The sequence below is a fragment of the Cydia fagiglandana genome, chromosome 9 (genome assembly GCF_963556715.1).
Source record: "Cydia fagiglandana chromosome 9, ilCydFagi1.1, whole genome shotgun sequence".
Classification (NCBI taxonomy): Eukaryota; Metazoa; Arthropoda; class Insecta; order Lepidoptera; family Tortricidae; genus Cydia; species Cydia fagiglandana.
In genome coordinates this window covers 13,480,570-13,493,489 of record NC_085940.1, presented here as the reverse complement: position 1 = coordinate 13,493,489, position 12,920 = coordinate 13,480,570, and the positions used below count along the sequence as shown (strand labels likewise).

The 12,920-nt window shown below is 39.3% G+C and overlaps 1 protein-coding gene across 1 annotated transcript in view; it reads right to left on the bottom strand.

Annotated features, from left to right (window-relative positions):
- Nucleotides 1–7,210, bottom strand: part of LOC134667452 (rhomboid-related protein 3) — a 156,889-nt gene extending 149,679 nt beyond the window's left edge. Inside the window, exons 1-4 of the mRNA XM_063524867.1 lie at nt 6,854–7,210; nt 6,531–6,554; nt 3,190–3,288; nt 2,762–2,827 (exon numbers count right to left, since the gene is read on the bottom strand). Coding sequence (XP_063380937.1) covers nt 2,762–2,827; nt 3,190–3,288; nt 6,531–6,554; nt 6,854–7,114 — 450 coding nt within the window. The 5' untranslated portion in view covers nt 7,115–7,210. The remainder of the gene's footprint in view (nt 1–2,761; nt 2,828–3,189; nt 3,289–6,530; nt 6,555–6,853) is intronic.
- Between the last annotated feature and the right edge of the window lie 5,710 nt (nt 7,211–12,920).

Below are 12,920 nucleotides of genomic sequence, written 5' to 3'. Positions count from 1 at the left end.
TTAGTGTCTAGTCACCCAGGTTTCGTCCGTCCAATGAAGTCAGCCAGTACTTTAGCCGTGTATAAAAAGGCGCGAGGTGACAATATAAATAACAATTTGGCCCACCCCGTTCGAATGTGGTGCTCCGAGTGGATTAGCATAAGAATGCCGCATCAGGGACGCCCACGACCACTGTCCCTTGTCTCTTATACATCGAATTTAATTTTGATTTACGACAATCCATACAATTGTACGCAAAACGTTTTTAGGTGGAGGATTAAATACCTATTGTGAGGCGGTGACGATGCGCCTATTGTACGGAGCTTTTAAGTAATAACTTTGTGTACGCTACCTCACGTCAACACAAAATAGATGCATTATTTAACCGATTCCGCTTTACTTTATGGCAAAAAAAAAAATAAGAAAAAAAACTAAATTGAGACGTCTGATAATTCTGAATGGCGTAGTAGAGTTAAATTTCTCTGTAAATGGTCAGTCAAATTTCCTGTTGATGTTATTAACATAAATTACATAAACATTTCAATTAAACTAGGCTAATCTACTTTGCTACTAACAGTTAAAAGAGTGGTCCTTTAATCCTACTACAACTCTACATATATACATTCAAACAAAATAAACATTTTCTAAATCCGTTCAGAAATGACGGAGTTCTGAGGTAACATATACGTACAAAAAAATACCGTCGAATTGATAACCTCCATTTTTGAAGGCGGTTAAAAATATAAAACCATATTCACATTGTCTGATGACTACCGTGTAATTTTCCTTTTATTTATACCTTTATGAGAAGTAAGATAAAGTGTACCTTTCCCCGATTAATTAGTGTTTGATACATTAATACTTTAATAAAGATAGCCCGAACAAAAAAATATATCTTCATACAAATCAAAAATAAACATTTAAAAACAGCACGGTAATAAATGTAAGTTGACGCTTTAAGTAGGCACTTAATATCTTAATTAATAAAAGCAAAGGACCGCACCATAACTCATGATCCACATTGGGCACACAGAAAAGTGCTTCTTAAGATTCTTTTATGCAAATGTTATAAAAATATACATCTGTGGAATTATTAATGAAGGGTCTGCTCGCATGTGACGTGTTCGTGCATTAAACTAATATATGAGGGTTAATGATCGTCTAATTATTTTAAACAGCTCATAAATTTTGATTAAGTCTATTTACTTTATTATTTTTCTTATTTTTAGCCCGGTAAAGGTCGATAGATGTAAAAAGTAAATGAGTAATCATACGAGTATGTATGTTTTCACCACACCAGCTCGGAAAGGCTTACTTTGCACTTCAAAAACGGATAACAAAGTTGCACTTTGCTATCAGTAATTCACATGTAATCAAATGCAAATTTTGAGTTGTTTTCTTATGTTTGCTGATAGAATTGATAGAAACTGAATTGATAGAATTGCTTTTTAAATGATGATTTTGGATGATAAATATTTAATAACATTCATTTGAATTTGATTTGGTTTGATTTTCTTTGATATTTAATATTTGCTTCGGGTTGGTGTGGTGAAAAATTTTGTGTTTCACCCGGGGGCAAATTTTGTTTAACCCTCGTGCTTTGAAACCCTCGCTACGCTCTTGGTTCAATATTGGAATCTTTTGGTTGCTAGGGTATCAATATTAGCACGAGCGGTTAAACAACAATTTTGCCCCTTTGTAAAACAAATAACTATTATATTTTTGTACATACTTGTATAGTTTAGATAAGATCAAGAGCAACTAAATAGGATGTTAGTACATGTACCTACGCCTTCTAATTCGTAAACCCAAAAATAGATAGATGAGAGAAAGCTTTCGATTCGAATGAAATATTGCTTGCAGTATTCGCTCTCCGTAATATACTTATCAAGAGGAACTAAATAATTAAAATTTACTCAGGCTAATCTCAGATCGATGTGTACTTTAGCTTCAATTTGGGTCCTTATCAAACCCAAAAACGAAATAGACCTCATCGTTAATAATAAACGATGGTGCTCAGTGTTAATACGCATTTAAGATAATATATATTTTACGGTACAAAAATAAAATACCCACCTAATAAATCGTGTGAGCCTTATCGTCTTTCGAGAGGCGACAATAAGAACCAGATAAGGGCAGGGTCTCGGGTCCGAGTCGAAACTTTGGTTTAACTTTTTCGTTTGCGTTTGGGTTTCCTTGTCACGTATTAAGGAGAGGTTTAATGGACATTATTCGTGTTGAAATGTTTTTAGGGACTCGAGCTGCGTTCGGACGCGCGCGAGCTGAGCGTAATCGGCGTCGTATCTTAATTTAGTTGTCTTGTATGGTGGGCCCAGTGGGACATAACCTAACCCACTGCGAAGGCAAAGGACGCCCGCGCGGCGCGCCACACATATAAATACGCCGTGATTCCATAATAAATGCCTATCTTTATTTATAGGATCACAATCTCAGCTTATTATTTGTCCTATAATGTACAAGAGGGTCTTCGTGTTTATTATATTCAGCGGTTCCTGGGTTTTGAGTCATAGGTATGTAGTTAATTTATTGAATTTGCTGAATCTGAAGGAGCATAAAGAGCTTGTTGCTAGAATTAGAATGCCGCGTTCTGTTGTCATTTAACCAAAAGGCTGAAGCCAAAAAAAATGACGTTGAGTACCCAACAAAATATGAATAAAGAGTAATAAGTGTCTATCTATGTGTCTAATGTATAAGCGTCACTCGAGAAACGCTATATACTTCTTTCATTATTAGTTTGATAAAAAAATATAATCTTACTTACCACATTGACAAACTCCTGAAACGTAATGGAATCACTAGTTGCACTCTGAGCTTTGTCCAGAAGAATCTGAAAAAAAAAACAATTTTCTTTACAAAAGCTTGAACGCCCAGGCAAGGTAATTAATATCCGTATAAAGCCAGATAACTTTTAGTAGCAAAGTAACTAAATAAAAACATATAAGTAGTTATATAAGTAGTTTCTAACTTTGAGTTTAAAAGGGAGAGACACTCCCATAGAAAATTTCAATCCTATAGACCAGCAAAATGTATGAAACAACCAATTTTTTTTTCGCGATTCGGGGTCGGTGCCTTAGTAAAAGTTTCTCAGTGTGACCTACACATTAACGGATTTGAATAAATGTTTTTCATTAGTTTACATACTGTATATTTCGGTGCTCATTATCTGACATAGTATTTTGTCGACTGTACCTCTTGTTTGTGGGGCGGCACTTGCGCTTTGAAGTCGGGATTCTGTAGTGTCACCAAGAAGTCGGGCCAGGGGATCTCGCCAAAGCCTTCAGGGTCAAACTGCAATAAAAAATAAATTTGTAAACTTTTTAAGATTTTAAAGGTTTGCCAATGTGACACCCTTGGAAGTGACACCCTTGCGATGGCCTTTTTTCTTACATATTAAACAAAAGCATGGTAATTTTATAAAAACCTTCTGATTTCAAAAACAAAGTCGAATAGTTGCTGACTGTGGGATATGAGAACACTACGCGACACTATATCGTCACGTCCACAAGGGCGGTTAATCTTATTCACAGCCCTTAGCAAGAGCACCGTTACAAAGCCAGAATATGTTTAATCTCCAATAACATAGGTAGCTACTTGTAATAGATTCCAAGGCTAAGATAGGGATGTTGTCTGTATTTAAAACACATTATTTCACATCATGAGTTAAGACCTAGAAAAATACTAGAAAAAAAGTAGACCACAGGCATTTTTAGCACTACATATTTACATTAAATAAATCATAATGAACCACAAAGAGTAGATACAGTAATTTGACCGTGGCGTCACATACGTGTGGCTCATATCATATTTATTGACTTATACTAAAAAGTAAACATTCCATAGTGGCGTTATTGTTTTGTCAGATCCAAAATGAAGCTGATTTGGGGTCGTTTGGTTACGTTTAAATCACCAAATATGACAAAAATAAGGGGTCAAAAATAGGCTAAATATGATCACATGATTTCTGGACGGGGTCGTCCCCGTCCTCGTGGAGAGTCAAACACCGAACTCGTTGTGAATATCTAGCCAGATCATCCACTCAAAGCACGCACCTTACCCTAACTCCCATAACTTCGCACATGATTCTGTTGTGACAGCATAATTTTAAAAAGACAAAACGTAAGCGCCCCTATCTTCAGCCGGTATTATCTGAAATGTCCCCTACGTGACCGCACTGCTTTTGATGTTCGGCGCTACCGCCCTTTTGTCTCTTATAAAGGTTATCGCACATAGAGGTGTGCCAGTGTCACAAAACTTTACAAGCCTTTACAATTAGTTCATTTACGTTTTATCCCTTTCTTACAAATACATGATCAAAACAAACGATTAATTGGTGATTGAGGCGTGAAGCGCGTTTACAAATACTGCCGTAAGAATATGACTTGCTGCAGACAGTCAAATTAAGCTAAAAATGAACAGGAATTGACTTAGTCTGGCGTGGCTACTGCAAGGTTACGGTCACGACCCTGCTCGATTTGGCAAACACAACTCGACCTCAACATATCACCCTACATTTTACATGCAGTTACGGTGTGTTTGCTGCAAGTAATGACAGTAGTTAAAAACGCTGCTTAAGTTAATTTCAGCTTGTCTTAAGCCCATTATGCAGCTTTTGAATCTAAAAATGATTTGTACCTACTGAAATTGCCTGTAGAACTTGTGTAGGTAGGTAGAACTCAGTCATTAGCGCGTCAGGGGTTTTAACCCATTGTGTCACATTTTTTTATGAATTATACAATTTTTAGTAATAAAAGCGTGCAGTAGTGTATGGCTTATGATGACTAAAATAAGGAAAAAAAAATTAGTCAATTTTGAAGGGGATGTGTGTAAATAGGTGATTGGTATAGATGACCACCAGGCCCCAATTTCACATCGGTGACAGGTGCGACGAATTGAAAAATCACTGTTGCTGACGTCACAGTCATCCATGGGCTACGATTACCACTTACCATCGGGCGGGCCGTATTCTTGTTTGCCACCATCATTGTATTATTAAAAAAACTTTATTATATAGGAAAAAAACAGGTATTTCTCCTGCGAAGTTTCTGACAATTGTCAAAGATTTAGAAGAATTGTAGGTAATTCTTGACAGGTAATGAGTTATATGTCGGAATTTCGTGACAATTGTAGTGTTTCTTGTGACAATTGTCATAAACTTAGCAAGATAAATATCTGTTTTTTTCCGATATCATAAAGTTTTTTTAAATAATACAATGGTGGTGACAAACAGGAATACGGCCCGCCCGATGGTAAGCGGTAACCGTAGCCCATGGATGCCTGTGACGTCAGCAACAGTGATTTTACAATTCGTCGCACCTGTCACGTTGGTGAAACAGGGGCCAGGACGAAAAGAGTCAAATAATTTTGTAGTACCTACGCACGGCTGTTATAAAGTATAGTTTAACGATCAGAAGCATTGATAATGTGCGTTAACCTTTATCACGTTTACCTCGCTTCCGTACATTTTAATCAACCAAAAGAACATTCCCCGAAATTTGTTTCTGTATTATAAAATCCGTAAACGACAGTTTTTATGAATTATCACGCGTTAGTTAAAATTTAACGGCGAACGGGAGCTGTGAAGAATTAAAGCTCAACGATTTTATCTTTAATTGGTAAGCCTTAGTCGTTAGGTGTTTTATACCTGAACTTGCTAAAACAGGTGTTGTTATCTAATCGACGTATCAACGCATAAGTCTCTAAGCTTCAAGCTTTTAAGTTTCGATAAAGTGTTTAAAAGCAACTTTAGATAGCGTGTCGTCAATATAAATAAGAATTACTTAATTACTCTTGTGGATCTTCTTCTACCTCGATTCCTCACGACTGAGGGTCGCGACCACATGAGGTCGTTATTATGTGCACCAAGGCTCTGCATTCTGCACGATTTTCCTTCCTAATAATAGGCATATGTAAATCCCTGGCAGGCCTTCTTTACAGTGTCCACCCAGCGGGTTGGTGGATATAAGGCAACTTTCTTATCAGATTTTGATGAATAAAGACAGCCTTTACAAGGTCGTGGTGAAAAAGTTTTTGGTAACCGTACATTTTTTTTAATGTACGGGGTAAAAAGATAGCGAAATAAAATAAGATAAAGATGGCGCGATGATGAAGTACCGGTCTGTCAGCGAAACGCATCTCCCATCTAACTAGGTACTCATAAAGCATTTTTTCTCGTCTTTTCCAGTATAGTTTGACCCTTGAATTTCTAACATCCTTGCTTAGTCAGAGACCAGACTTACAGTAGTCCTAAGGTAATGCGCTTGGGAAGAATGTGAACACACGTCTCCGTCTCACGTGCGAACATGAATATAAATTGTTTCTTCTAATAGATGACCTATCTGTGACAGATTTAATAACGGCATCGTTAATGTGAATTTAGAGAAAAGGGTATGGGGAATTGTGGTTCTGATGTTTTAGAAGCACAATAAGTTCGCGTTTAGTTTACACTCTGTTTTTAATTTGTTTTAATCATATATGATTGTTATGATTAAGTTGAGGCAACAGGAATAAAACATAAATTAAACGGTACTTACCCTATCAAAGAGTAACCGCCATTTCTGAAAAAAAAAAACAAATAGTTATAAATTCCTCCTGAAAATGCAAGGTACTGAGAAATATGAACTATAATAGCTGCATCAATTGTAGGTACCTACCTACATATATATGTAGAACACAGACTGATGCAGAGAAATATTTTTGTTGAGAGGGTTTGAGAGAAAATTGTACAGAGAGAAATATATGCCATAAAATGTGGCTTTCCATGAGAGAATTAAGGGTCCTTATGAACATGGATCATAAGAACCCTTTAGGCATGCAGTTCCACGTATTTAGGTATTCGTAGCAGAGGTATACATACGTCATGCATCAACTCCCTTCGGATCTCCGCCTCGTCCAACTCCGAGCCGAGATCCGTGTGATCCGTATCATAGAGCGGCTCGGCGGCCCTCGACAGCGAGCCCAGCGAATCCCGTGCCGAGGCCAGCGAGCCGGTGACCGTGGGCAGGACTCCGGCCTCGATCCCGGACTCCATGGACGTGTTGGTGGAGAGCAGCGGGGCTGTGGTGACGGGCGGCGCGAGTCCGCCGCCCGCGCGGCCGCTTCCCACCCACACTGACATTCCCACATTCACACTGCACTATGTTTCTTTTATTCCAGAACTGATTGGAATCTTATTGGTGCAAGTCTTCGCTTAGACGAGGCTCTTATAAAGCGCGGCGCATTTATTCATATTATATTCGAATTTCATTTTGTAGCGCTGAATTGAGGCCCGAATGGGGTTTCCAAGCGGCATCAGGCATGGCAATTTGGCAACAAGTATTTTGGCATTCGTTGAGTAAAATTACTAAAAATATGTTAAACCGCTCTCATAAACTTGCCATTTTACATATTCGATAAGGCATTGTTGTATTTTATATTCAAACTCTTAATTTAGTTGTAAATTTTCGCGATCATATAAATTTATAATAAATTTAGTTTTTATGGACAGAAGCTTCTCGGGACCACGAAATACGTATGTTCTGGATGGTACTGTCTCTGGACATTAATTATGCCTGGTGTTAAATTAATGGGTAGGTATAAAAGATCTGATACTAAACTAAAGTAAGTTACTATATTGGAGGAAGATTTTAAGGCACATTATTTCTCTAAATATCTATGGTTGAAATGTGGCACATCTGAAACAAATAAAATTTTTAATTAATTTTTGGACACTCGCTCAGTGTTTTCCTCAAAAATTTTACATAAATTATCAGTTTTCTAAACGCTGTGATAAGTGAGATACGAGTAAGTGAGATAACACGTAGCCTATAACCTACTAGCTGTAGCTTTGTAGCGCTTTATAGGCGCTATAAAGCGGCCCCTGCTGTATTCTGAATATTTTAGAAATAAAAACAGTATAAAGTATCATTCCTGTGTAGCATCGAGCAAGGGTTGCTACGTTTACAGCCCAGACCGGACCCCGTTGTGCTCTCAAATAAGTAAGAGTTTAATAAATAATAAGCATAATTTGTAAAATAAGGTACGGCACTGTACCCAATGACTGTACCTTCGCAATAAATAAGGGTAAGTTGGTCATTCATTGCGGCAACTTGAGTTATTCGGCTTCAATTATTCTGCGGTAAGGATTGTTAGGAATAATGTAGTAGGGCAGTACTGCCCTCTTAAAGCAATACTACTGTAGTATTTGTTCCGGGTACAAATAGCCCCACGTTAGTTGCCTAGAAGAATGATCTGAGTAAAAGCTTCGCATAGCATATGTATGTACATTACCACAGATTAATGAATACATTACGTAGTTACTAACAGTAACAGCAACAACACTCTAAGCTGACCGCACTGGTGGGCCTTATAACTTGGCAATAAGGTTTAGGTTCTTTTCCGTTAGCGTCCTCACTTTAGGCCACCCTCGTCTATGTATCAGATAAGGTAGGGGAGACCAAGGTGAGTTGTGACAGAGGAGAGTTGTGATATTGTCGACTTTTGGGAATCTATTAACTAATAATTTGTAAGAAAAAAAAACCGACTTCTATGGGGCCTGGTGAAAGATTATGGTAGATGGTGCACTATGTAGAAAAGGAGGTAAAACCAGTACCTACTTTCTAGTAGCATTTCGTTTCTGTAAGACTCGCAGTTCTAACCAAACCTAACCCACTTTTGTTCGGTTCTGTGAGGATCGCAGTTCAAACCTAACCTAACCCACTTAACGGCGCATGCGGTGCGGTGTACGGGAGTTTGAGCGGGAGGGGTTTGGCATCATCATACCCACATTTTATGGTAGGTAATCATAGTGGTTTATTTAGTTTAGGTATCATAGTGGTTTTCCGGGTCAAGGTCCGGGTCTCTGAGTCAGAGTCCGGGTCCGAGTCCCGGTCCAAGTCCGGGTCCGGGTCCGGGTCCGGGTCCGGGTCCGGGTCCGGGTCCGGATCCGGGTCCGGGTCCGGGTCCGGGTCCGGGTCCGGGTCCGGGTCCGGGTCCGTGTCCGGGTCCGGGTCCGAGACCGGGTCCGAGTCCGGGTCCGAGTCCGGGTCCGAGTCCGGGTCCGAGTCCGAGTCCGAGTCCGGGTCCGAACCGGATCCGGGTATGAGTCCGGGTCCCAGTAACGACGCATAGTACCAAACATGTACTATGCGTCGTTGAAGAGTTCTGTTCTGATCATCATCAGCAGTTCCACTTCATCAAATGCGACAGTTTTTAATGTAAATGCTTGATTTTATGATGAAAATACAAAAAATTCTATACGCATGCCTTTAAAATTTGAGGAGTTCCCTTGATTTCTCATGGATCCCATCATCAGAACTCAAGCTTGACAAAATTGTGGCTTAAAAACTTAACTTGCTTAACAAACATAACAAATCGCCAAAGGTGACCTATGCGTCGTTGAAGAGTTCCGTTCTGATCATCATCAGCAGTTCCACTTCATCAAATGTCACGTTTTTGAATGTATATGCTTGATTTGTTGATAAAAACACAAAAATCACCATATGTATGCCTTTAAGATTTGAGGAGTTCCGTCGATTCCTCATGGATCCCATCATCAGAACTGGATTTTGACAAAAACGGGACCAATCTGTATGCATATACATACAATCAAAAAAATAATTTTCAAAATCGGTCCAGTAATGACGGAGATATGGAGTAACAAACATAAAAAATAAAAAAAATAAAAATAAAATTAAAAAACATACAACCGAATTGATAACCTCCTCCTTTGGGATTTGGAAATCGGTTAAAAACTAGGTCGCAATTATAAGGTAGGTAGTTGTAATAAATGCGAAGTCCGAACTTTAGGCCACCCTTCTCTATGTATGAAGCCCCCTCCACACTCGTGCGCGAATCGCGGCGCGAAGCCGCGAACGCAAGTGTGGCGTCGATGTTCGCAGACAGCGAAATCGACTCCACACTCGCGTTCGCGGCTTCGCCCGCGATTCACGCGCGTAGTCTGGAGCGGGCTTTAGATAAAGTACTTATAAGGTAGGTAGTTGTAATAAATGCGAAGTCCGAATTTTATATTTTTTAACAAATCTACTTAGGTTACCCTAAGCCTAAGGCACTCTTGAGGTACTTGTGATCACAACATAATTAAAAACACGCCGACTCTTTTTACGACTTCACGAATCGCGAATAACGTCTTAATGATTTTTCGTAGCGTAGGGCCCTCTAGGGTGCTTGACTTTTCTTTGAGGGGTGCCAAATGTTTGTTTTATTGAAAGGACCTTTTGATTCACTAGTCTCTTGTGTTTTGCTGTGAAGTAGGTTTTGTGGGGCAGTATGAGTAAGCCACATGCATGTGATTTTAAGGTCTAAGTTATTAAAAATGAACGTACGGAGTACCTATAATTTAAAAAGTGTTTAAACATTATACTTACTTACTTACTTACTTTACTGTTTGAATTTATCCCTCGCTTGTTGAATATTTTTCACGTTCATATAAATAGTATGTAGGGATAGTTTCTAAAATTAGATAAGTACCTATAGGTACTTATCGGGAAAATTGCCTTTCTGAATTGAAATTTTGCTAATTTATATCATGTTTTACTCAACTTGGCTGGGGCCTGGCCTGCAGACTACTAGAGTAGGTAAGTATATGAAATTATCGATTAAGTACCGATAGTATTTAAAAGTTGTAACTTTCAACGAATTGTTTTTGTTTATCCGCCACGCGGAATTTTATTAATGCATCAGACTGCTAAGAGATACCTATTCTACTTTTTTAAACTCAGTTGCAACATTACATCACGGCAATCAATTAACTTCCCGGTCTCCTGTCATGGCCTTTAATTGCATTACAATATCGTTATAGGTAAGCAAACCCAAACAGCGAGATAGCCAATCAGCTGAGGGGGAGCAAAGCCCTCCGGACCTTCAACCCTCTGGCGTCGCCATGGCAACCGGCAGGTTCCTACCCCACTTTACGATAAACCATAAACGATTCAATACCAAAATGTAGTAAGTCTGTATGAAGCCCTTACAGGTTTACAGCGTTATTTCATTTAAATGGTTGTAGTACACGTGCATTTGCGCGGTAGGTTGCGGCCAAACGTTCGCGAAAAGATGTTTTTACCTGCTAAATAAATACAATAATGTGACATAATTTATTACACAAACCAACCCTTACTTATATAAGTATGTTATTTTAAATATACGTTTTAAACAGTTTTAATTTACAATTATTTTATTTCTATCTTGATTTGAAATATGTACATAGAAATATTTGTTTCGGCTCTTGGGATACATATAAAATTTACAAATCGAAGCATCTTGGTTAGATACTTAGTTACGGAGATAATCACAAGATACACTTGTTTACTTGAAGAGGCAACGGCCTCCAATACCAACATAACCAAAAAAACACACTCACCAGTCTCAATTAATCTATAACACTTCACTATCATAAGGCTAAGTCCACACCCGGGTTTCATTCCCGAAATAACGTTTCGTGTCAAGAACACATTACGGTCCAACCAGCCGGACTTTCATACGTCAAAACATCTCACGTTGTGGGTTGTGGTGCAGTGAAAGTGAGTATGGCGTCTCGGTTTCAGCGCATGCGTGAATCCCGAATGGGAAAAACTCATCCTTACTTTCGCAAACGCCTATCGCAAGGCTCGCGTTAATTCTAATCTTAAGCCTAGGTTTTAGTCGCAAAGAGTTGCTTTTGCAAGGACATTATTGGGTTGACTGTGAGGTTTAGATGGTTAGTCATAAAAATGCAAGCATTGAATGAGGAAGCTGCCTTTGAACGTGCTGATTGAATGCCTCAAAACGTTCTTAGCCTAGTAGGGTGAGTGGGTAGCAAATGTAAAGGGCTTTCTAGTTTCTAGAGCCGAGGCCGCACCGGTGTTCCAATATAAGAATGTCTATCCAATATGGGAATTTATTTCAAGTAAGAATCAATATAAATGTTGTATAAAAACTTATAAACTAAAATTATACTAAATTAATAAAAATTAAACCTAAACTACAATAAAAAACCGCCCCTCGGCAAGGTACCGTAGACGCTGGCAGCATTACCTCGCTGAATTGCAATGCTTATGCGTTGTGCGAGGAAGCTGCCAGCCCTACGGTCCCCAGTTACATCCACCAGCCTCTTTGCTAATGCGCCGAAAAATTTCAGAGCACCGGGACCCCACGGGCCGAGTGTTTCTACACCAAAAGGGGTAATGTAAGAATTATATACCTTAGTAAAAAAAAACAAGAGTCAATATAAGCAGTAAGGACCTTTTTAGGGTTCCGTACCCAAAGGGTAAAACGGGACCCTATTACTAAGACTTCGCTGTCCGTCCGTCTGTCCGTCTGTCTGTCACCAGGCTGTATCTCACGAACCGTGATAGCTAGACAGTTGAAATTTTCACAGATGATGTATTTCTGTTGCCGCTATAACAACAAATACTAAAAACAGAATAAAATAAAGATTTAAGTAGGGCTCCCATACAGCAAACGTGATTTTTGACCAAAGTTAAGCAACGTCGGGCGTGGTCAGTACTTGGATGGGTGACTGTTTTCTTTTTGCATTTTTTTCCGTTTTTTTTTTGCTTTATGGTACGGAACCCTTCGTGCGCGAGTCCGACTCGCACTTGCCCGGTTTTTAAAACCTACCACTGTCACTGCTCCTATATGCCTCCCCCAACCGTCAAGGATGTCCCCAATAACCGGCATTGCGCTGTTCGCAGGCATCCAACTGTTCTGGGGGCCTACCGTGAAACACGTTCGACGTGTTGCCTCTCTGTCGCTCTTGTAGATTCGTACGTAAGTGTGACAGGGAGGCAACACGTCGAACGTGGTTCGCGGTAGGCCCTCTGTACTAACTTGTAACTTGGTCGTTGGTCTACCATGTTGGCGGCCTTTTTTGCTGCTTCTTGCGGTTCAGAGTCGCCACTTAATTATCTTTCTCTCTCAGCGCCCCAACGGACATTGGTTAGTAGACC